This window comes from Aethalodelphis obliquidens, unplaced genomic scaffold (genome assembly GCF_003676395.1).
Source record: "Aethalodelphis obliquidens isolate GAN/ISIS:26980383/991018 unplaced genomic scaffold, ASM367639v1 scaffold8, whole genome shotgun sequence".
NCBI classification, from domain to species: Eukaryota; Metazoa; Chordata; class Mammalia; order Artiodactyla; family Delphinidae; genus Aethalodelphis; species Aethalodelphis obliquidens.
Window position 1 is genome coordinate 40,487,184 of NW_020837952.1, and position 23,219 is coordinate 40,510,402.

Below are 23,219 nucleotides of genomic sequence, written 5' to 3' on the forward strand. Positions count from 1 at the left end.
AAATGGGTGTTGAATTTTGTCAAAAGCGTTCTCTGCTTCTATTGAGATGATCATATGGTTTTTCCCCTTCAATTTGTTAATATGGTGTATCACGTTGATTGATTTGCGAATATTGAAGAATCCTTGCATTCCTGGGATAAACCCCACTTGATCATGGTGTATGATCCGTTTAATGTGCTGTTGGATTCTGTTTGCTAGTATTTTGTTGAGGATTTTTGCATCTATGTTCATCAGTGATATTGGCCTGTAGTTTTCTTTCTTTGTGACATCCTTGTCTGGTTTTGGTATCAGGGTGATGGTGGCCTTGTAGAATGAGTTTGGGAGTGTTCCTCCCTCTGCAATTTTTTGGAAGAGTTTGAGAGGGATGGGTGTTAGCTCTTCTCTAAATGTTTGATAGAATTCGCCTGTGAAGCCATCTGGTCTTGGGCTTTTGTTTGTTGGAAGATTTTTAATCACAGTTTCAGTTTCAGTGCTTGTGATTGGTCTGTTCATATTTTCTATTTCTTCCTGATTCAGTCTTGGCAGGTTGTGCATTTCTAAGAATTTGTCCATTTCTTCCAGGTTGTCCATTTTATTGGCATAGAGTTGCTTGTAGTAATCTCTCATGATCTTTTGTATTTCTGCAGTGTCAGTTGTTACTTCTCCTTTTTCATTTCTAATTCTATTGATTTGAGTCTTCTCTCTTTTTTTCTTGATGAGTCTGGCTAATGGTTTATCCATTTTGTTTATCTTCTCAAAGAACTAGCTTTTAGTTTTATTGATCTTTGCTACTGTTTCCTCCATTTCTTTTTCATTTATTTCTGACCTGATTTTTATGATTTCTTTCCCTCTGCTAACTTTAGGGTTTTTTGTTCTTCTTTCTCTAATTGCTTTAGGTGCAAGGTTAGGTTGTTTATTCGAGATGTTTCCTGTTTCTTAAGGTAGGATAGTATTGCTATAAAATTCCCTCTTAGAACTGCTTTTGCTGAATCCCATAGTTTTGGGTCGTCGTGTCTCCATTGTCATTTGTTTCTAGGTATTTTTTTATTTCCTCTTTGATTTCTTCAGTGATCACTTCGTTATTAAGTAGTGTATTGTTTAGCCTCCATGTGTTTGTATTTTTTACAGATCTTTTTCTGTAATTGATATCTAGTCTCATAGCACTGTGGTCGGAAAAGATACTTGATACAATTTCAGTTTTCTTAAATTTACCAAGGCTTGATTTGTGACCCAAGATATGATCTATCCTGGAGAGTGTTCCATGAGCACTTGAGAAAAATGTGTATTTTGTTGTTTTTGGATGGAATGTCCTATAAATATCAATTAAGTCCATCTTGTTTAATGTATCATTTAAAGCTTGTGTTTCCTTATTTATTTTCATTTTGGATGATCTGTCCATGGGTGAAAGTGGGGTGTTAAAGTCCCCTACTATGAATGTGTTACTGTCGATTTCCCCTTTTATGGCTGTTAGTATTTACCTTATGTATTGAGGTGCTCCTATGTTGGGTGCATATTTACAATTGTTGCATCTTCTTCTTGGATCGATCCCTTGATCATTATGTAGTGTCCTTCTTTGCCTCTTCTAATAGTCTTTATTTTAAGGTCTATTTTGTCTGATATGAGAATTGCTACTCCAGCTTTCTTTTGGTTTCCATTTGCATGGAATATCTTTTTCCATCCCCTTACTTTCAGTCTGTATGTATCTCTAGGTCTGAAGTGGGTCTCTTGTAGACGGCATATATATGGGTCTTGATTTTGTATCTATTCAGCCAATCTGTGTCTTTTGGTGGGAGCATTTAGTCCATTTACATTTAAGGTAATTATCGATATGTATGTTCCTATTCCCATTTTCTTAATTGTTTTGGGTTCGTTATTGTAGGTCTTTTCCTTCTCTTTTGTTTCTTGCCTAGAGAAGTTCCTTTAGCATTTGTTGTAAAGCTGGTTTGGTGGTCCTGAACTCTCTCAGCTTTTGCTTGTCTGTAAAGGTTTTAATTTCTCCGTCAAATCTGAATGAGATCCTTGCTGGGTAGAGTAATCTTGGTTGCAGGTTTTCCTCCTTCATCACTTTAAATATGTCCTGCCAGTCCCTTCTGGCTTGCAGAGTTTCTGCTGAAAGATCAACTGTAAACCTTATGGGGATTCCCTTGTGTGTTATTTGTTGTTTTTCCCTTGCTGCTTTTAATATGTTTTCTTTGTATTTAATTTTTGATAGTTTGATTAATATGTGTCTTGACGTATTTCTCCTTGGACTTATCCTGTATGGGACTCTCTGTGCTTCCTGGACTTGATTAACTATTTCCTTTCCCATATTAGGGAAGTTTTCAACTATAATCTCTTCAAATATTTTCTCAGTCCCTTTCTTTTTCTCCTCTTCTTCTGGAACCCCTATAATTCAAATGTTGGTGCGTTTAATGTTTTCCCAGAGGTCTCTGAGACTGTCCTCAGTTCTTTCCATTCATTTTTCTTTATTCTGCTCTGCAGTAGTTATTTCCACTATTTTATCTTGTAGGTCACTTATCCGTTCTTCTGCCTCAGTTATTCTGCTATTGATCCCATCTAGAGTATTTTTAATTTCATTTATTGTGTTGTTCATCGTTGCTTGTTTCATCTTTAGTTCTTCTAGGTCCTTGTTAAATGTTTCTTGCATTTTGTCTATTCTATTTCCAAGATTTTGGATCATCTTTACTATCATTATTCTGAATTCTTTTTCAGGTAGACTGCCTATTTCCTCTTCATTTGTTAGGTCTGGTGGGTTTTTATCTTGCTCCTTCATCTGCTGTGTGTTTTTCTGTCTTCTCATTTTGCTTATCTTACTGTGTTTGGGGTCTCCTTTTTGCAGGCTGCAGGTTCGTAGTTCTCGTTGTTTTTGGTGTCTGTCCCCAGTGGCTAAAGTTGGTTCAGTGGGTTGTGTAGGCTTCCTGGTGGAGGGGTCTAGTGCCTGTGGTCTGGTGGATGAGGCTGGATCTTGTCTTTCTGGTGGGCAGGTCCACGTCTGGTGGTGTGTTTTGGGGTGTCTGTGGACTTACTATGATTTTAGGCAGCCTCTCTGCTAATGGGTGGGTTTGTGTCCCTGTCTTGCTAGTTGTTTGGCATAGGGTGTCCAGCACTGTAGCTTGCTGGTCGTTGAGTGAAGCTGGGTGTTGGTGTTGAGATGGAGATCTCTGGGAGATTTTCGCTGTTTGGTATTATGTGGAGCTGGGAGGTCTCTTGTGGACCAGTGTCCTGAAGTTGGCTCTCCCACCTCAGAGGCACAGCACTGACTCCTGTCTGCAGCACCATGAGCCTTTCATCCACACGGCTCAGAATAAAAGGGAGAAAAAGGAAAGAAAGGAAAGAAAGGAAAGAAAGGAAAGAAAGAAAGAAAGAAAGAATAAAGTTATTAAAATTAAAAATATTAATTAAAAAAAACGGATGGATAGAACCCTAGGACAAATGGTGGCAGCAAAGCTATACAGACAAAATCTCACACAGAAGCATACACATACACACTCACAAAAAGAGGAAAAGGGGAAAAAATCGTAAATCTTGCTCTCCAAGTCCACCTCCTCAATTTGGGATGATTCGTTGTCTATTCATGTATTCCACAGATGCAGGGTACATCAAGTTGATTGTGGAGCTTTAATCTGCTGCTTCTGAGGCTGCTGGGAGAGATTTCCCTTTCTCTTCTTTGTTCTCACAGCTCCCAGGGGCTCAGCTTTGGATTTGGCCCCGCCTCTGCGTGTAGGTCACGACCTGAGAGCGTCTGTTCTTGCTCAGACAGGACGGGGTTAAAGGAGCAGCTGCTTCCGGGACTCTGGCTCACTCAGGCCGGCGGTGGGGGGCGGAAGGGAGAGGCACGGAGGGCGGGGCGAGCCTGCGGCGGCAGAGGCCGTCGTGACGTTGCACCAGCCTGAGGCGCCCCGTGCGTTCTCCCGGGGAAGTTGTCCGTGGATCCCGGGACCCTGGCAGTGGCGGGCTGCACAGGCTCCCTGGAAGGGGGTGTGTGGATAGTGACCTGTGCTCGCACACAGGCTTCTTGGTGGCGGCAGCAGCCTTAGCGTCTCATGCCCGTCTCTGGGGCCCGCGCTCTTAGCCGCGGCTCGCGCCCGCCTCTGGAGCTCCTTTAAGCAGTGCTCTTAATCCCCTCACCTCGCGTACCAGGAAACAAAGAGGCAAGAAAAAGTCTCTTGCTGCTTCGGCAGGTCCAGACTTTTCCCTGGACTCCCTCCCGGCTAGCCGTGGTGCACTAGCCCCCTGTAGGCTGTGTTCACGCTGCCAACCCCAGCCCGAGCTTCAGTTCCCAGCCCCACCTGCCCCGGTGGGTGAGCAGAGAAGCCTTTTGGCCTGGTGAGTGCCGGTCGGCCCTGATCCTCTGTGCGGTAATCTGTACGCTATGCCCTCCGCACCCCTGTTGCTGCGCTCTCTCTCCTCCGCGGCTTCGAAGCTTCCCTTCTCTGCCACCCACAGTCTCCGCCCGCGAAGGGGCTTCCTAGTGTATGGAAACCTTTCCTCCTTCACAGCTCCAGCCCACTGGTGCAGGTCCTGTCCCTATTCTTTTGTCTCTGTTTATTCTTTTTTCTTTTGCCCTACCCAGGTACGTGGGGACTTTCTTGCCTTTTGGGAGGTCTGAGGTCTTCTGCCAGCGTTCAGTAGGTGTTCTGTAGGAGTTGTTCCACGTGTAGATGTATTTCTGGTGTATCTGTGGGGAGGAAGGTGATCTTCGCGTCTTACTCTTCCGTTATCTCCCCCTCGTCTCCCCTCTATCATTCAATTTTAATCTTTACTTGAGTTTTGGCTTTAGTGCTCAGAGTCTTTGCTTTTTAATTTTATGTAAAAGAGGAGTTTAACTCATTTACATATATTATTATTGGTGTTATAGTTAGCCTTACTATATTTATTTTGAAATATTATTTAGATTTTCTGATTTTTATGTTTTTTTGTTTCATGTGATATCACTAAATGTGTAACCTTTTAAAAAGGTGATTGCTTTTCCTTTAGGTTTATAGAATAAGTACTTCTGTATATTTTATTTGTTTTTGCTGATAGTAAGAAACCATCAATAATTTGGTTTTAAATAATTTTATAAACCACATATACCAATAGTCATTACTTGAGAGTCACATTTCAAGTTGCATTGAGTGTAGGTGTATAGTTCATAAGTATCAATGCAGATAATATTGTTACAAAATTTTTAAGGACAATGAAATATGATTGCAGATATTCAGAGGGTTTGATTTGAAAATGAAATATATTAATGTATGATAATGATAAACATGTTAGACATATAAATATAATGTCATTGCCTTAATAGCTATTTTTTACTTGGCCTTATTTATTAGCTATTTTTTACTTCTGGAAAATCTAGCTATTTTTTACTTCTGGAAAATCATTTACTACTTGAAATATGTATACCACTGAGCATCAAAAAATACATATATCAAGATAATGTTTAACATCACCAGAATTCTCCAAATACAATGAAGTTCAAGCTCTTGAAATGTGATTTCCTATTTTCACACTTTATTATAGGAAGCATATTCTTTAATTGAGAAGACCGAAGCAGAACAAAGTGTACTGTATTCATATCAGAAATATGTGGAAATTGCCAAAAGAAAGAAAAGCAGAGTACCTCCTCCACCCATCCTGCTAGCCCGAACTCATTGTTCTGTGACATTAAAACCTGCTCCATTTATTTCTGATGTTAAGGTATGTTGTCTATTATGACCTTTACCTCACGGAAAGCAACGTAAAGTGCTTTTATGACTATAATAATGAATACTTTTATTGCTTTTAGGGCTTGAATAATCTTATTGATTAATATAAACACTGAACACTGGGATTAGTATTCCAGTATCTTTAACTATCTGTAGTTTCTTCATGACCCTTTTTCCTTTATGCTGTTTCCCTTTTGGCGCCTTATAGCTTCACTATAAGAAACTTACTCCTGTATTGCTACACGCAGATATAAAGTAAGGAGAAATGAGAGAGAAGCATTTTGAAGTATCTTCCTTACCATGACACAGTCATATGCTGACGTCCTAGTGTGCTCAACTTCAAGAAGGTTTCCTTGAGATAGAATCAGGCATTTGAAGGGTATAGAAGTTACTCTGAGAGCCAATGATGAAGATAAGAAAATTTGGGGGTGGTGAATTTAGAGACTCTTCCGAAAGTTCTTCTGTGTAAATGGGGATCCTTTTTTTTTCTTTTCTGGTACGCGGGCCTCTCACCGTTGTGGCCTCGCCCGTTGCAGAGTGCAGGCTCCGGACACGCAGGCTCAGCGGCCATGGCTCACGGGCCCAGCCGCTCTGCGGCATGTGGGATCTTCCCGGATCCGGGCACGAACCCGTGTCCCCTGCATCGGCAGGCGGACTCTCAACCACTGCGCCACCAGGGAAGCCCAATGGGGATTCTTTTAATGCAAACAAATGATAATTCCAACCACATTATAAGTCATAATTCTTTATGTATTTATTGAAGCTCTTTCTCCTAGCCCCAGTGCCTTGGAACTTGGCCTAAATGGGACTGTTATTTGAGATTTAGTTTCCTCATAAGCATTTGGTTCCACCTAATTTATATTTTAAATATTACATTTTCCTCTTTTGGGTGATGAACACATGCTCTTTGGTGTTGTAGAAAAAACAAAGTTGTTTCTTTGTTATTCTTAGGATGTTCTGCTTGAACTTAAATACATCGTCTTGATATAGTGGAAAGGGCATGGGCTTTGAAGTCAGACAAATACAGATTTAAAATTCTAGCTCTACCCCAGCAGTATGACCTTACGAAATCTAAATATACTTTCTGAGTGTTTTTTTAAAATTTGCTTTTGTTATCTTTTCCATTTGTAAAATGTTTCTTCTGTGAAAATTAAATGAGATATTATAGCATATTCTTGGCATATTAACCGATGTTCTTCCATCCCTTGTATTAAACATATGTAGTAAAGTTAGCTAAAATCAGTTAATGAGGTTATACACTGTGATTATATTATCTGATGATTTTTTTTCATAAATTCTGTCCAATGAGCATTATTGAGTGTCTGCTATCTGTCAAGCTCTATGTGAGGTAACGTATAAAAATAAACACAAATAAAGCATGGTTCCATATTTTGAGAAGCTTCAGACTAATGGGAGGTGGACATCAGTGAGAAGTAATACCACCTTCATAATGCCTTATAATTGGAGGAATAGAAGCAACATTCATCCTAACTGCTATAATAAATGCATTATTGCAGTTGCTAATAGTTTTAAAATTCAACTTTGGATTTTGGGGATCTGTTTAAGAATAAGGATCACTGACTTCGGAAATTCAGTACAGAACTAAGACTGGATGATTTGCCAAGAGTTTTCGTTTGTTTTTACTTGAATGTTTTGATTTATTTAACCAGGTTCTTATTTTTTATGTATCTCAAATTAGTGACTAGTTTATTTCATAATGCTTATTAATAGGAAGGCATAAGCATCCCATACTTGACCTGTACTTGTAAGACTTGTCACTCAGCACATGATGTGAAGTTGATGTATATTATATTTTGGTAAAGTTGTGTGCTCCTGGAAATTATACCTTCTGTTACCCACTCTATAGCACTAGATGGTGCTATGGACTTAAATACCTTTTCTAGTTTGAGATTTCAGCCATCTTTTGTTTTATCAAAACCTCTTGTTAAGGCATTTGTTGCATTAACATCTGTTTTAATGGTTGAAAATGCTAGTGTTACTTGTAAACTTTTATTTCCAAAGCTAGTGGTGGTTTGTCCATGGTGTCGTTTCTCTTACATAGACTCTAAGGACATAGTCTTCTAATAGTTTCACAGACTAAGATGTTTTCATCTGTGGAACACAATAGGAATATAAAGCCTGCTTGTAAAAATGCTTTTAGAGAAAATTTACCTTTCAAATTCTGGATTGTATGTAGAGCTTAACTTGGAGCAATAATGATCTAAGTCAGGGGTCTGCAACCCCCCGGGTCACGGACTGGTACCGGTCTGTGGCCTGTTAGGAACCGGGCCACACAGCAGGAGGTGAGAGGCGAGCGAGCGAATCTTCATCTGCCGCTCCCCATCGCTCCCTATTGCTGACATTACCGCCTGTACCATCACCACACCGCCGCCCCCGCCCCGCCCTGGTCTGTGGAAAAATTGTCTTCCACAAAACCAGTCCCTGGTGCCAAAAAGAGGGGGGACCGCTGATCTAAGTCATAAAACACCATCTTTTGCCTTCCCCCTCCCTGCCCCATGGTACTCTTTTTGCATGAAAAATCAAGGAAAGGTAGTTTCTAAATTTTTCTGAGATTCAGCTGAGTTTTTTTCTCCTGGCCTCCAGGTTCCAAATTCCTTCAACATTCTCTTTGTCCTCGAAATTCTGCCTTTCCTAATGCTCTTTAATCACCTGAGAAATTTTCTTTGGAAACACAAAACTTCGGCTATTTGTAGCAGACAGTCTTATTCATTGAGACTAGGCAGGCTTAGGTATATGTAATTTTAAAAAATGGTTGATTCTGTACAAACTGTATTTTAAAAAATAATTCTTGTGCATAGTCAGAGTTGAGAACTACTTGTGCAGACAAGATACAATGAGGATTCTTCCATTGACCCAGAGGAAGAATTAGCAGGCTAAGCTGTAAGAGGCAGTTGCTTCTTAGAGACAATTACATTTCCCTTATTTTCTATTTTAGGAGTTGAGATGTTGTGAGGTGGGAAAAGGGAATGCCACAGTGATGACAACCCTTCCATCACTAATCCCTGGACAGTATGGCTCCTAATAATGCTTTTCCCTAGGTATCAACTCTCTCCCTTACCCCCTACAGTGAGAATAGTGCATTACCATGAGGAATCTCCATTATTTTGACATCTTGGCAAAAAGACCATTGTCTAACCATTTAATCAAGTTTAAGTTTGATTGTTTCTGTGTAATTTGCATTTTGCTTTTGGTTTACATCTGTATTTAAGAATTGTCAAAAGAATATCATGTTTCAGGAAATTTATAAACTAGAGAAAAAAAATTATCCGTAATCTTACCGTTTTATCATCCGAACTCTACTACTATTCTTATTTAGGAACATTTTCTTCCAGGCTTTTTCATATGTATTTTTACATTTTACTTAAAATACTACAGTTTAGTATCTTGCTTTTTTTACTACCTGCTTTTTGTCCCATATTATTAAATAAAATATGAAAATCATTTCGGAGTAGTCTTTTTTTTCATCAAGATGATGTCATCTTTGGAGTCACTCCCTGCCACTGTCTGATCTTGGGCAAGTTATTGAACGTTTCTGCATCTCCATCTTTTGTAAAGCAAAATAGCAATAGAAATCCTATCTCATAGGGATGTTTCAGATATGAAAAAATATATGTAAATTTCCTAACAATGCTTAACACATAGGAACTGCTCACTTAATAGTAGTTAAAAATAATTAATAATGAATACTATTTTAGTCTTGGTGGTCCCAGGTAAACTATATTTGTCTTTTTTTAAAGAGTAAATCTAAGTATTTTTATAAACTTAGGTTTCATGTTTTAAAACTTGAATAGTTATATTTTTATGTAGAAAAGTATTCCTTTTGCCACATCATGATAAAAGAAATTGAGTGCTTTGTTAAACAGATGACGGGCTCATCTCTCTCCGTGGCAGGTCTCCTGGTACTGCATTTTGGGTTGCAAAGCAGAAGGGAGCTATGGAAAAGTAAGACTGAACAATAATCATCTCCCAAACTCGGGAGAAGCGGTACGTCGAATTAAAAAAACCTCAATGTCAGGAAATCTTACCAAAAGTCTCATTAATGACAATTGAGTGTTGTTCATTTTTCTCCTTTATGTAGTCATTATTTCAGTGAATTTGTCTGATTTCATCTTGAGTCATAACTAAAATCCAACAGTAAATGAAAAAGGTTTTCTTCCCTTAACATAAAGAGGTCACTTAATTATATTTTTAAAGACCCGTTTAATTTTCCATGCATAACTTGAAATATGTTTTTGTTAATAGATACCGGCTGATGGCAAAAGCATTTTTGAAGTAAAAGGTTTAGAAACCAATGAAAAATATATCTTTGCAATTGCTGCTTATTGTTCTAATGGAAAGCTTATTGGTGATGCTATTGGGGAGACGACTAAACCAATTCTGGTTTACCCACCTCTTTCTGCTGTTACTGCTCGGATGTTACTAACACAGGTAGAAAAGATTTCTTCTAATTTTTTCCTCTGTTTTTTCCCGTTAAGCAGTTACTAAGTAATTTCTGATGAAAAAACAGTCACAGCAGATATTCTAAAGCTCCTGTAATATATATTTTCCATGATTGCAGTTTAGTCTCATAAAATATAAATCGTTCCTTCTCGTATTCATGAGTTTGCTTTTTACAATAACACTTTTTTCCTGGATTTTAAATGCAACACACATTGATTTTAGAAATTTTGGAAATAAATGTTATCTGTTTTCCTGTCATCCAGAGTAGCAGTTCTTAAGCTGAAGCAATTTTGGCCCCTGGGGGGACATATATGTCAATGTCTGGAGACATTTTTGGTAGTCGCAATCTAGAGGAGTGCTGCTGGCATCTAGAGGGTAGAGGTCAGGGATGCTGATAAGCACCCTACAGTGGAAAGGGCAGCACCCCTCTCCCAGCAAAGTGTTATCCGGTCCAAAATGTCAACGGTGCGAAGGTTGAGCAACCCTGATCCAGAGATATGCTTTTCTTTGTGTGTGTATGTATACATACACACATATATATATCTACAGACAATATGTACATAGAAATATATACACATATGTATGTGAATTTATGTATAATATATAATTTTAGTCATAGTGTACATATTATTTTACATCTGATATTTCCATTTAATACATAATTGACTTTTTTCCATTCCATTAAGTATTCTTTCAAAACATAATTTTTAACATCTGCATGGTATTGCATCTTAAAATATATCACAGTGTAGTATATGTATACACAATGGAATACTACTCAACCATAAAAAAGAATGAAATAATGCCATTTGCAGCAATGGATGGACCTAGAGATTATCATACTTAAGTAAGTCAGAAAGAGAAAGACAGATACCATATAATATCACTTATGTGTGGAATCTAAAATATGACACAAATGAACTTGTTTATGGGACAGAAGCAGACTCGCAAACATAGAAAACAAACTTGTGGTTACCAAAGGGGAAAGGGGGTGGAGGAAGGATAAATTAGGAGTTTGGGATTAACAGATACAAACTACTGTATATAAAATAGATACACAATAAAGTTCTACTGTATAGCACAGGGAACTATATTCAGTATCCTGTAATAAACCATAATGGAAAAGAATATGAAAAAGTATATGTGTATATATATGTATAACTGAATCATGTTGCTGTACACCAGAATCTAACACAACATTGTAAATCAACCATACTTCAATAAAAATATATATATCAGTTGTTTTACAATATTGTGTTTCAGGTGTGCAGCAACATGATTCAATTATATATATGTATGTATTCTTTTCAGATTATTTTCCATTGTAAGTTATAAGATATTGAATATAGTTCCCTGTGCCATACAGTAAATACTTGATGATTATTTATTTTATGTATAGTAGTTTGTATCTGTTAATCCCATACCCCTAATTTATCCCTTTCCTCCTCCCTTTCCCCTATGGTAACCGTAAGTTTGTTTTCTATGTCTCTGAGTCTGTTTCTGTTCTGTAGATAAGGTCATTTCTGTCATATTTTATTTTTTTATTTTTATTTTTTGCGGTATGTGGGCCTCTCACTGCTGTGGCCTCTCCCGTTGTGGAGCACGGGCTCTGGATGCACAGGCTCAGCGGCTGTGGCTCACAGGCCCAGCCACTCTGCGGCATGTGGGATCTTCCCGGACCGGGGCATGAACCTGTGTCCCCTGCATCGGCAGGCAGACTCTCAACCACTGTGCCACCAGGGAAGCCCCATATTTTAGATTCTACATATAAGTGATATCATATGGTATTTGTCTTTCTGACTTACTTCACTTAGTATGGTAATCTCTAGGTCCATCCATGTTGATGCAAATGGTAATATTTTATTCTTTTTTATGGCTGAGTAATATTCCATTGCGTGTGTGTATGTGTGTGTGTATGTATTTACATATCACATTAAACCAATCATCTGTTGATGGGCACTAGGGTTGTTTCCATGTCCTGGCTATTGTAAATAGTGCTGCAATCAACATTGGGGTGCATGTACCTTTTCGAATTATAGTTTTCTCTTGATATATGCCCAGGAGTGGGATTGTTGGATCATATGGTTGTTCTAGTTTCAGTTTTTTAAGGGACTTCCTTCCGGTTCCCATAGTGACTGCACTGATTTACATTCCCACCAACAGTGCAAGAGGGTTCCCTTTTCTCCACACCCTCCCCAGAATTTATTTATAGACTTTTTGATAATGGCATTCTGCCCAGTGTGAGATGATACCTCATTGTAGTTTTGACTTCTGTTTCTCTAATAATTAGTGATGTTGAGCATCTTTACCTGCATCCATGATTATTTTCTTAGTATCAGTTTATAGAAGTGAAGTTTCTGGGTTCATAGAGACAGACAGACCTGAGTTTAAGTTTCAGGTCCTCACATTAGCCGTGTGACATTGGGCAAGTAACCTTCATCTGTGAAGTGGAATAATAATAGTAGTTACCTCCCAGAACTATTATGAGTATTAAATGGAATTATGCATGTCAAATGTTTAACCGTAACGCTTACAACACAGTAGGCGCTTAATGAATATTATTGTTGTTCTTAATTATAGATATACTCATGAATTGACATTTTTTCCTGAAATGATTGCCTGACTTAAAACATGTCACCAGTGAATGCGATTTTAGAAAAAGTGACTCATTGACCTAAGTCTCAAGCCTGTAATTTTAAGTTTATGGTTGGCTGTAGAGCTGATGGCTCTTCTAAATTTTATCACATTTCTATTGTGCCGTTTTTTCCTCTTAATAGTTGATTAGTATTATAAGCTAAGGTCTTACTGGAATTTTATATTATCATATTTTTCAAAGAAAATTTAATTGACAGAATTGCTAGGATTTGTCTGGCATTGGTTTAGTGTGTCATATTGGCTCATGGTTTTCTGATGTTTTGATTTCTTTGGAATCTAATATATTTCCTAATTTGCAGCGATGGAGTTATTTCAGAGTGAGGGACCGAATATTTCATCAAGGTCTAATTTTTCTCCAGGGAGTGGTTTGACTCTCACGCTTTATTTGGCAGAACTTTCACTGAAAGTTAATAAAAGGAAGTCCAAGCTATACTGCTAGGATAATGAGAAGTGTCATAAAGTAATGACCTGTGTTTCTTTACTGATACTGTATTTGCAGTACTGGAGTTCATTTATGACAGTTTATGAGCATTCTCTCTCATCATGTTAAGTGGCTAAAGCAGAATTTCCTCATAAAATTTCCTCCTTAATTTAAAATTTGAGTTTAAGCTTTCAAGTTTTATCAGGAAAAGGTACCTTTCTTTTGGAATTGCAGTGAAAAATTACAGTTTTTCATGAGAGTGGCTAGTTTTTAGTTTCAGGATAATTCTATTTTTAAAAAAATATTATAAAAATTTTATAGTAAAATATGGAGTTACTTCACTAAATGCCTATGATTAACTTGGTTTGGTGTTTTAGGTTGTACTTTGACTAAACATTTTTCTATAAACAATAGTAAAGTCAGGTGAATCTTCACTGGATTTTCCATTAATGTAGAAAACTAGTTTAGGCTATCTGGAAAATTTTTTGAGGAAACTTTATGAATTATATATTATCTACAGATATTATCCAATTTCCACCTCTTTATAGGCTCATTTCTTTTTATTATTCCCTTTTAAGTTGGAAATGGCTAGATAATGTGATATAAAATATAGACAGTTAGAAATCTGTGAGCAGGATTTTAGGATTTTAGGCAAATTGCTTGGTCTCAATTTCCCTATCTGTAAAATGAATACAAGACCAAATGCCACATACTGCTGGATTATTGAACTACTAAATCAAATAGTGAGTGGGCACAATGGCTTGCTGAGATAGGGAAGTGAGGAATATCATTTGTTAAAAAACTGTGTGATAGACATTTTAAGATTCATTATTCCATTGATTACAGTAACTCTATGAGGTGGTATCATTACTTTCATTTCAAGTTGAAGAAACAGATTAATTTAACCCTTCTTCTGCCAATCCCATTTTATTCCAGAAAGGGTGTCTTAGGGATGTTAAGTACTGATAATTTACCCAGGGTTACTCTGGTAGTAGATGGTAAGCCTGACATTTGAATGAGCTCATGCCTTTCTACTGATCTGTCCAGGTTCCAAGGAAGTCATGTGTTCACCATCTAACATGTGCCAAGTCCTTCTAGAGCCCACCTCTCTCCCATCTATTCTCTGCCTGGGTTGGTGCTGCCCTGCTGGTCGTGATGATCAGTATGGGCAGTAGAGTTTGATGCTGGTGGCAGGAGAAAGGAAACTAAAAATCATACTTTTCTTTCCCAATTCATGTATGAATTCATTGAAACTCTTTTGTTAATAGAGGTTTGCCTTTTGTCTATGACCATTCAAAAAAAAATAGGGCTACCAGGTAAAAGGTAGTCATCCCCATTTAAAAATCTCATTAAGAAGGTTCAAATCTTCTTTTCCCTCTTATCCTCTTTCTGAACATTACCACCCTCTCTGCTCATCTGTTTATTGATGAATTCAGTGTCTGCTTTGTGCCAGGTTCTATGCTAGGTATCATTTCTTCTTCCTTTGAACTGTTGTTTTTTTTTTTTTTTTTTTTAAATCAATCTTATCACCACAACAGTAACCCTTGTTTAGATAATTTTGACTTATGGTTTCAGCTAAGACCCTGATTGCAAGAAAGCCTTGCTTGGGGGAATGCAGCCTGGCCCTGGGAAGGCTGCAAAGTCCAGGCAGCTCCAAGTCTCATACCTCTGGCTCTCTCTCTCTACATCTGCTTTCTTTTTCTTTTTAAATATTGACTTTCCTTTCTTTTCTTTTCCATCTCGGGAGGGAAAATAGCAGCCCCTGAACTTTTTTGTGTATTCCTCAGTTTCAGTCATATACAGGGACCGACCGGCTAGCTGTGTTCTAATCTTGATTCCAAACTCCTGAAAAAGAGACTCTGATTGGCTCACCCAATGTAAGAAAGAGCCTGAACTCATTTTTAATGTTTGGCTGTTGGCTTGTTTTTAAACCTCAGCCTTCTTTTTTCCCGTAGCCCCACATCTGAGCAGGCTGATAGGGAGGTCTATGAGTTCACCTTCTCCTTTGGTGCCTGCAGGAAATTTAAACGTCCCAACTGGCAGGAACTTTCACCCAGTCCTATCCTCCAGCCACTAATCAAAGCCCAACCCATTCCTTCTGCTCTGCCCAAAGCCATCCCAGACCTGCCTCTGCCTGCCCAAGGGACTCTCCCTGGGAGGCCCTTGTGTGAATAATAAACTTTCTCTCAAATTCTCCTGGTGCATGTAGTGTCATCAGCCTTAACATCAGAACCAAACTTTGGGTGTGTGTAGGGGGTCCATCCTGCTTTGCAGGGGGGGCTATAAAACACCCAGCTTGGGTCAGGCCCTCAGCCTGGGCCAGTCAATCATGCTATTGTATAGTACCGTTGCTGGCTGTCCTCTTCTGTAGGTAGGGGGAAATTATCAGGAAAAGAGGATTTTTAAGTTCATTTAACACCTTATTATTGAGTGCTTACTCTGTGCTAGGCATTGCTCTAGGCTAGTGATTCTAAAACTTGTATCAGAATGATCTGCAGTGCTGGTTAAACAGATTACTGGTCCCACCACCAGAGTTTATGATTCACTAGGTTTGGGGTAGGGCCTGAGAATTTTGCATTTATAACAAGTTCCTAGGTGATGCAGATGCTGATGGTCCAGGGACCATACTTTGAGAACCACTGTTCTAAGCGAAGTGAGCAAAATGCCGTGGTGAGAGGTAAGTAATAAACGATGAACACAGTAAAGGAATAAACTAGTATATTAGAAGGTAAGTTCTGTGGAAGGAAAATGTAGAGTATGGTCAGAGGAACTGGAAATGTGAACTGGGGGAAAGGAAGGTAGAGTATAGTATTAAGTAGGGTGGTCAGAGAAGGCATCATCTGGAAGATGAGATTTGAGCAGAGACTTGAAGGAGGTGAGGGAGTGGCTCTCTGGAGGAAGAGCATTCCACAGAAGGAGCTAGAACAAAAGCCTGAAGGATTCCAGATTTCCAGAAGTGCACCTGGTATAATATAAACAGCAAGGAGACCAGAATGACTGAGCAGAGGGGCCAAAAGGATTGTTTAGGGAGGTAAAAGGTGAGTGGGTGGGTGGACAGACTTGACCTCAGATGAGTTGGGGAAGGGTGTGAGTGGTACAGATTTGGGGTGGAGGGAGATCAGAAACGCAGTTTGGGACATGTTAAGGTCAGATGTTTGTTAGATATTCGGAGAGAATTTTTGAGTAGTCAGTTAGATGTATGAATCTGGAGTTTGGGAGAGAGGGCTGGGCAGCAGAGGGGTTTGAGAGTAGTCATGTGACAACTAAAGCCATGGGGCTGGATGACAGCACCAAGGAAAGGAGTGCAGACAGGAGAGAGAAGAGATCCAAAGACTGAGCCCTGGGGCATGCTAACATAATGAGAGAGGGGAAAAGAGGAGGAGCCTGCCAAGGCAGCTGAAAAGGGATGTGTTGTAGAAGCCAAGTGTGAAGGTCATGTATCAAGGAGGAGGTCTCTCCTGTGCTTAATTGTCTCATTAGTCGTTTAGTGCTTCTTTCTCATTTTAACCTCACTCCTTCTAACGTCGGTCCTACGGGTGACTACTAGTCAACCATCTTTGAACTGGCTGGTTACCACAGCACTTCTCTGTTAGCCCACACAGACTCATGAATTTATAGACCTTAGTTTTATCATGGCATCTTTTCTTGTTTTGCAATGTCCACTGACTGAATAACATTTTTACATTTTCCCTCTTTTTTTTTAATTGAAGTGTAGTTGATTTACAGTGTTGCACTAATTTCTACTGTACAGCAAAGTGACCCAGAAATAACACTGTTTTTAAAAGGCTATATTTTAAAAGGAAAGAGCATTCAGTTATAGTTTCACCAACTCCCTTACACATCACCTGTTACCATTTTCCACGGTAAATCTTAGAATTATAATGGTGTTTTAGTGACCACTTAGCCCAACTTTTTCATTTTACCACTGTGGCCCAGAGAAGGGACCTCATCTGTCACACTAAGTCTTGGCTCTACTATTGTTTTTACTGATTATCAGGCTCTGTACAAATTATTCAACTTGTCAACGCCCCAGTCTCTTCATCTGAAAAACAGGGATGGTCATAGAGGTCAATGAGGAGTCAACACAGCATTGCTGGTAAAGTGCTTGGTCTAGTACTTGACATCTTTAAATACTTCCACCTGATTTTCAAGGCTTTCTGAAATCATGTCCCACTTTACCTAACCAATCATACTGCCTAGTTTTCTTGAAATTCTGACCTGTCTTTCCAGTCTCAAAGGCACTGTGGCAATTTCCATTATGGGACCTTTTTGAGTTTCTGTCTAAACTGTGCCCATCAGAACTTTATCCCTGCCTTGGGGTTCACCTCAAGCCCTGATTCCTCCTTATAGCCTTCATTTCTCCTTTTCTAAGTTTCCACAATTATGATATTGTTATTTGCAATTTTTCTGTGATTTCATGTGTTTTACATCTGTAACTTGATTACAGTTTCATGGCGTATGAGATCGTTTTAAGCTTTGAAGAATCTATCTTTACAGTGCTTAGCACAGAGTAGAAACTTCATAAAAGTTTACTGGTTGGTTGATTATGAGTACTGACTTGGCAGATTTTAAAAGTTCTGGCCCTGTAAGTTATTCCCTTGTGTGGAATACAGTCTAGCAACATGTCATCTGCATACTTAATTTAATGTATTTATTAATACTTTACATCCTACCTGCTTCCACTAAGGATTTGAAGCAGCACATAACTCATGTGGTATGATTTTATATTGTTATACATATTTGTATAGAGTGATCTTTAGAGATGTATTTAAAGAATTATGTTCTACTCAAAGAGATAGGTAAGGTGATGACTTTATTTTTCTCCTGAGCTTCTAGGTTTTACCAGTGAAATCAGTTATTTTGCTGAATGTTGAACGTGTTAAAACACAGGATGGCTTCTTGGAAGCGTCTCTCTTTTACTCCTCACTCTTTTCAGCTGTGAACCCTTTGTTGCACAATAGCTCGGAAAGCATCAGAACCAGAGGAGAATGAAGTATATTTCATTATTTTGGGTTTGAGAAATCTGATTGTTTCTTTTGGAACAGATTGTTCATTAGAACAGTGTCTGTAGTAAATGGAGTGCACTGCCGAGATAGATGGGAATGAAATTAATTTGGCTCAGATGTGATCTTTGTTTTGCTTATGAGCATTCGAAACATCCTTACAGAGTTTCACATTTCCACGCAATTTAGAAATAAAAGAGATTTCAAAATGTGTCTGTCTCCCTTGCCAGTGGCTGTCGTTACCTTGCTGTGGCCCCGTAGAGCGGAACAGCAAATGTGAATAACTTTGTATGAAATTAGTGTGCGATAGGACCTTCTCAGAATTCTTGTTTAAAACACACATTTCACAAATTCAAGTAATGCTTAAGGTAATGTGCTTTCTGCTGCAGGTCGCCTATCAGATTGGTAACTATGAATTGTCTAAGAAAGTTTTCTCCCCAGTTTGGGATTATTTTGTTGCTTCACCACTTCAGGATGACCAATCCATTATTAGTTTAAGCAATATAATGACTGTTACACACAGAAGGTAATTCAAAATATTCTTTTAAAAATATTAATTTGCTTATTGAAAATATAGATGTTGGCTGTGAAGCCTAGAATTAATTTATTTTCAATTTCATGTTAAGATGGTCCATGTAAAACTATTTCCAATAAGTATTTTAGTAAGTGTGTATATTCCAAAGGCTTGAGTCCTTGTTAGAAACTTCTGTGTTAGAATCAGAAAAAACACTGGAAGCATATGGATACATTCTGAATATAAGGTAATGAGGTTATGGAAAAAAATACCAAATACTAACCAAAGTAATGTCAGTTATATACTAGAAAACACGAATATGCATTGGGGACCTTTGTAACAGAGCAAGGTCAGGTTGAGGTTAAGGTTAGGGTCTGATGGATGGACTCTTGGGGTAAGAAGGCTTTTCCTTTGCTTGAGGAGGCTCCCAGGATTAGACCATCAACTGAAAATAGGCCTGTAGAAGCCATGTAAAGCCACAGGCCATCCTTTGCCATTTTTCCTTAAGAAACCAGAGTCTAAAAGCAGCATCAGAAATGAGCATTGGTGTAATTTCAGCCCGTCTCAACATGTTCAACAACAGTCTCCTTTACCTGCTTGTTAATGCCTGAAATTAATAAGACAAATCCTTCACCCCTCAGTCAAAGACAATAAGCTTAAAAATGCAAATGCTGGATGAGGCAAGGCATTGGTAACGCTTATTCACATAAATGTATAATTCCATTCAATTAAACAAACGTAGACTTGGTGTTCACTATGTACAAGAATGCTCAGTGCTATGGGGGATGGATTTGAGAGGGATTTCAGAGGAAGAGACAGGTCTGGAAGATTTTATGTGATTCATGGGGATAAGAGGAAGGAGTGAAAGTTGGCTGGGATTTCCAGTGGTGGGAAGCCTCTGAGGTTTACTAAGGGAACCTGAGATGTGGAATAAGTTTTTGGAGGAAGAGAATGAATTTGGGGGTATTTGGAGTTTAGTTTTTCCAGCAGGACGTCTCTGTAGATACATGTCCAGTAGGTAGTTGGGTATTTAGTGCTCACACTCAGGAGAGAGGTCAAGGCTAGAGACATGGAAATATAAACTGTCCATTGAGGTCATCATTGAAATTTTGACAATGAGTGATATCACCCGGGGAATGACTGTTTAGCAGAAAAGGTGGAAGGCTGGACTTGAACCCTGGGGCATTGCTTACATTTAAGAGGCAGAAGCAGGAGTTGGAACCAAGGAAGGAAATTGAAAAGGATCAGTTCTGGAAGTGAAAGTCCAGGAAAGTGCATTGCCAAGGGAAGTGAGAACGTCACCACGGAGGGACTGGCCAGCAGTATTATATCCTAGTGCAAGGTCAGGCAGGGCAGTTGCTCAAGAAAATGCTGCAGAGATGTTGGGTAGGATGAAAACTGAGAAGAGGCTTTTAGAGTTGGCAATTAGGAAGACATTGGTAAGTTGAAGAGAGCCATTTTTGTGCCGTGATGGGCCAGAAGCGTTTTGCAATTGGCTAAGGAATAAATGAAAATGGAGAATAGTAACAAGAAAAGACTACTCCTGTGAAGTTTGGTGGTAAACATAAGAGGAAAGTGGGCAGAGGCTTGAGGGGGAAGGCGGGCTTAAGGAAAGAATTTTGGAGGATGGAGAGAAGGGAGCCAGCGGAGAGGGAGAGCCTGAGGATATATGGTGATAGAGCTAGGAGGATATCAGAGCACATGGGATGGGGAACAGGGGGTTCAGATCATTTCCTGTGGGGAATATGAACAAGGAGACATCAGGGATAAACGAAGTATTGCTGAGAATCACTAATGACTCAGTTGATGTTATGTAACATGCATTGTAGTAGAGTCCCATTCCTTATGGCTGAGGGCTACATTTGATTCATCTTTATATCCCAGGGCCTAGAATAGTGTCATGGTAGGTGTTGAGCAAATGCCAGTTTGAGTGGGGAAAAAAAAAGGAATAAGAAGAATGAATAAGTGAATGATTGACCATTGTGGCAGGGATAGAAAAGTCGAACGGTGACATCTATGCAAGGTCAGGCAAGTTGATTATTGCATAAAATAAGGGGTGCAGAATCTGAAGTGCTAGAGAGGTCACTATGGAAATGACTGACCAGAGCCCGAGCTGGGTAGGGGAGGAAATAGAGCCAGGGGGAGGCGATAGTCTGGACTCATTGTGTATGTCTAGGTACTCATGGTCGTGGCGAGGACAAAGAAAGTTTAGTATATGAGTTGCAGAAGCGGGAGAACTAAAAGTCTCCGGGCAAAGACAATTTCGGAGTTTAACATGGTGGTGAAACAGATCGTCTTCAGGTGTGAATTACTGATGTCAGATCCTTTCCCGTTTTATAGGGATAGAGGGTATGGAGAGTGGAGGGACTTGAAGCTTAGGAGAGAGGGTTTGTCACCAAGTAAGGCTTAAGGGCAAGGAAGGGACTATGGAAACAAAGAAGGAAGACTACAGATTTCACGGTTTTGCCAGTGGTTGGCACTGTTGACTGTGATTTAGAAAAGATAATTAGAAGTAACTCTGCCCCTCCACCGCCCCACCCCAAATCTCTCTGTCTCTACCTCTCTTTAACCGTGGCTGATTTTGCTATAAATAACCCTCACTTTCAGAAAGTTTATTGATTGAAATATTGGACCTATTTCCCAAACTTCTGAATATCTATAGCGATTTCATTATATTGATAGAATAGAACTTTATATATCAGAACCAGAAAACTTTGCCAGTAGTTATTTTTATGTATCCATGACATAATATGTCAACAGCTTAATTTTCTTAGTTGTGAGCTTGTTAAGAATAGTCTTTAATTTCAGTTTAAACAGCTGTGCAAGAGCAACTGTTCCACAGACTTTTGTTCCATAAACTTGTGCTGCTGTCTTGGGATCATTGTGTCGGTATTAAGAACAAATCAGTCTAAAAAGTCGAGTTCACATGCTAAATCAATGTATACCTGTAACATCATTTACTTCTTTTTGCAGATTACATTCAGATATTTTGGCAGAGAGTTCTTCAATTCTCTTATATCTTTTTCTTAGAAATATTTTTGTAACAAGTGACATTAAAATTAAAGAAGAAAATCTTTTCTGTGATAATATTAAAGGCAATGAGATTTTCGCCTCTCAACAAGTAAGTGAATTAAAGTGATTGCACATGTGCTGATTTCCCTGTGTTGGCTGATGTTTCAAGTTTATGTTCTTTGGGGATTGCATATCCTGGCTTGTGAATGGACTGAGAGGCCTTTGCATGATTGTGCTGGTTTATTTGATATTGTATGTAGGTTTCACAGGCTGGAGTTCATGGTGTTTTTCCCTTCTTTTCAATTTATATATATTTTTCCTGAATAAAAGTAGTATCAATTCAGATATCCAAAAATGTATAAAGTATAAAGTGAAACCCATTGTAGTCCTATTGCCCCTAAGAATACTACATTATTGTTTTCATGTGATTTCTCCAATTTTTAAAAGTATGCATAGACAAATATGTTATTATTTACAAAAATGGAATCATGATCTACTTGCTGTTCTGAAATTTGCCTTTTAAACACTTTTCATAATATATCTTGGACATATTTTCATGTTGGTACATATCCGTCTGCCACATTCTTTAAAATTATAATATTGCATTCCTGTGCAGAGGCAGAATTTAACTTACGTCTTATTGATAGGTCCTCAGGGTGCTTATAAACATTGCTCTTCATACATCAGCAGGCTTACAATGCTCTTGCTTTTAGTAACAATCCTACATTGTTTTTTTCAATCTAGATTGAGTTTCACTCTTCTTTTTCTCTCTTTCCTTCTTTACTCACCTTAGGTATATGGAGACTTTTGCCTTTTTTTTTTTCTTTTACAGTTGCTTTTTCCTATCATCCACTTATTCATTAATTAATTAACCAGTAACTTGTTACATGAGACTGTGCCAGTTTCTGTGGATATGAAAGTGAAAAAAACATGATTCTTTGCCTAAGACAAGTTCACAGTCTTGTAGAGCCCAAGCATTCACAGCCATCTACCTGTTCCTAATACATTGCATTTAGTTTCTTTTTTTCATAATCTAGTCTGAAAATAAGGACAATGTTTAAGTACTTAAGTGAATTCCAGAATGCTAGACTACCATTCTAATAATAATTTGCTGTGTGGAAATTTCTGGTTGCCACTCATACTGTTTTCTGTGTTCATAATCTTGTGTGTGTATACAGACAAATAATGAAATCTTTCTCCAAGAAAGAGAAATAAGGAATAAGATAGCATTCTTACTCTTTTTAAGTGGCGTTTAATCACACAAAGCCTAACTTTACATTTTACTTTAAGTAGCAGAAGTATAACAGAAGATTAGTTTGGTCTATTGAAAATTTACCTTTTTTTTTTTTTTTACAGTAGCAGAAGTATAATAGAAGATTTAGTTTTGTCTAGAGTAAATTTACCATTTTCCCACAAATCCAGGAGGGAAATAAGACACTGTTAATCATGTAGGACCAATATTACAGCAATATTATATTTTA

At 38.5% G+C, this 23,219-nt stretch overlaps 1 protein-coding gene across 1 annotated transcript in view; it reads left to right on the top strand.

Moving 5' to 3' along the window:
• CFAP54 (cilia and flagella associated protein 54) overlaps window positions 1-23,219 on the top strand; it is a 302,505-nt gene that overhangs the window by 76,796 nt on the left and 202,490 nt on the right. The window contains exons 20-24 of the mRNA XM_027107250.1: window positions 5,488-5,664; window positions 9,585-9,677; window positions 9,936-10,121; window positions 18,602-18,738; window positions 21,700-21,847. Coding sequence (XP_026963051.1) covers window positions 5,488-5,664; window positions 9,585-9,677; window positions 9,936-10,121; window positions 18,602-18,738; window positions 21,700-21,847 — 741 coding nt within the window. The remainder of the gene's footprint in view (window positions 1-5,487; window positions 5,665-9,584; window positions 9,678-9,935; window positions 10,122-18,601; window positions 18,739-21,699; window positions 21,848-23,219) is intronic.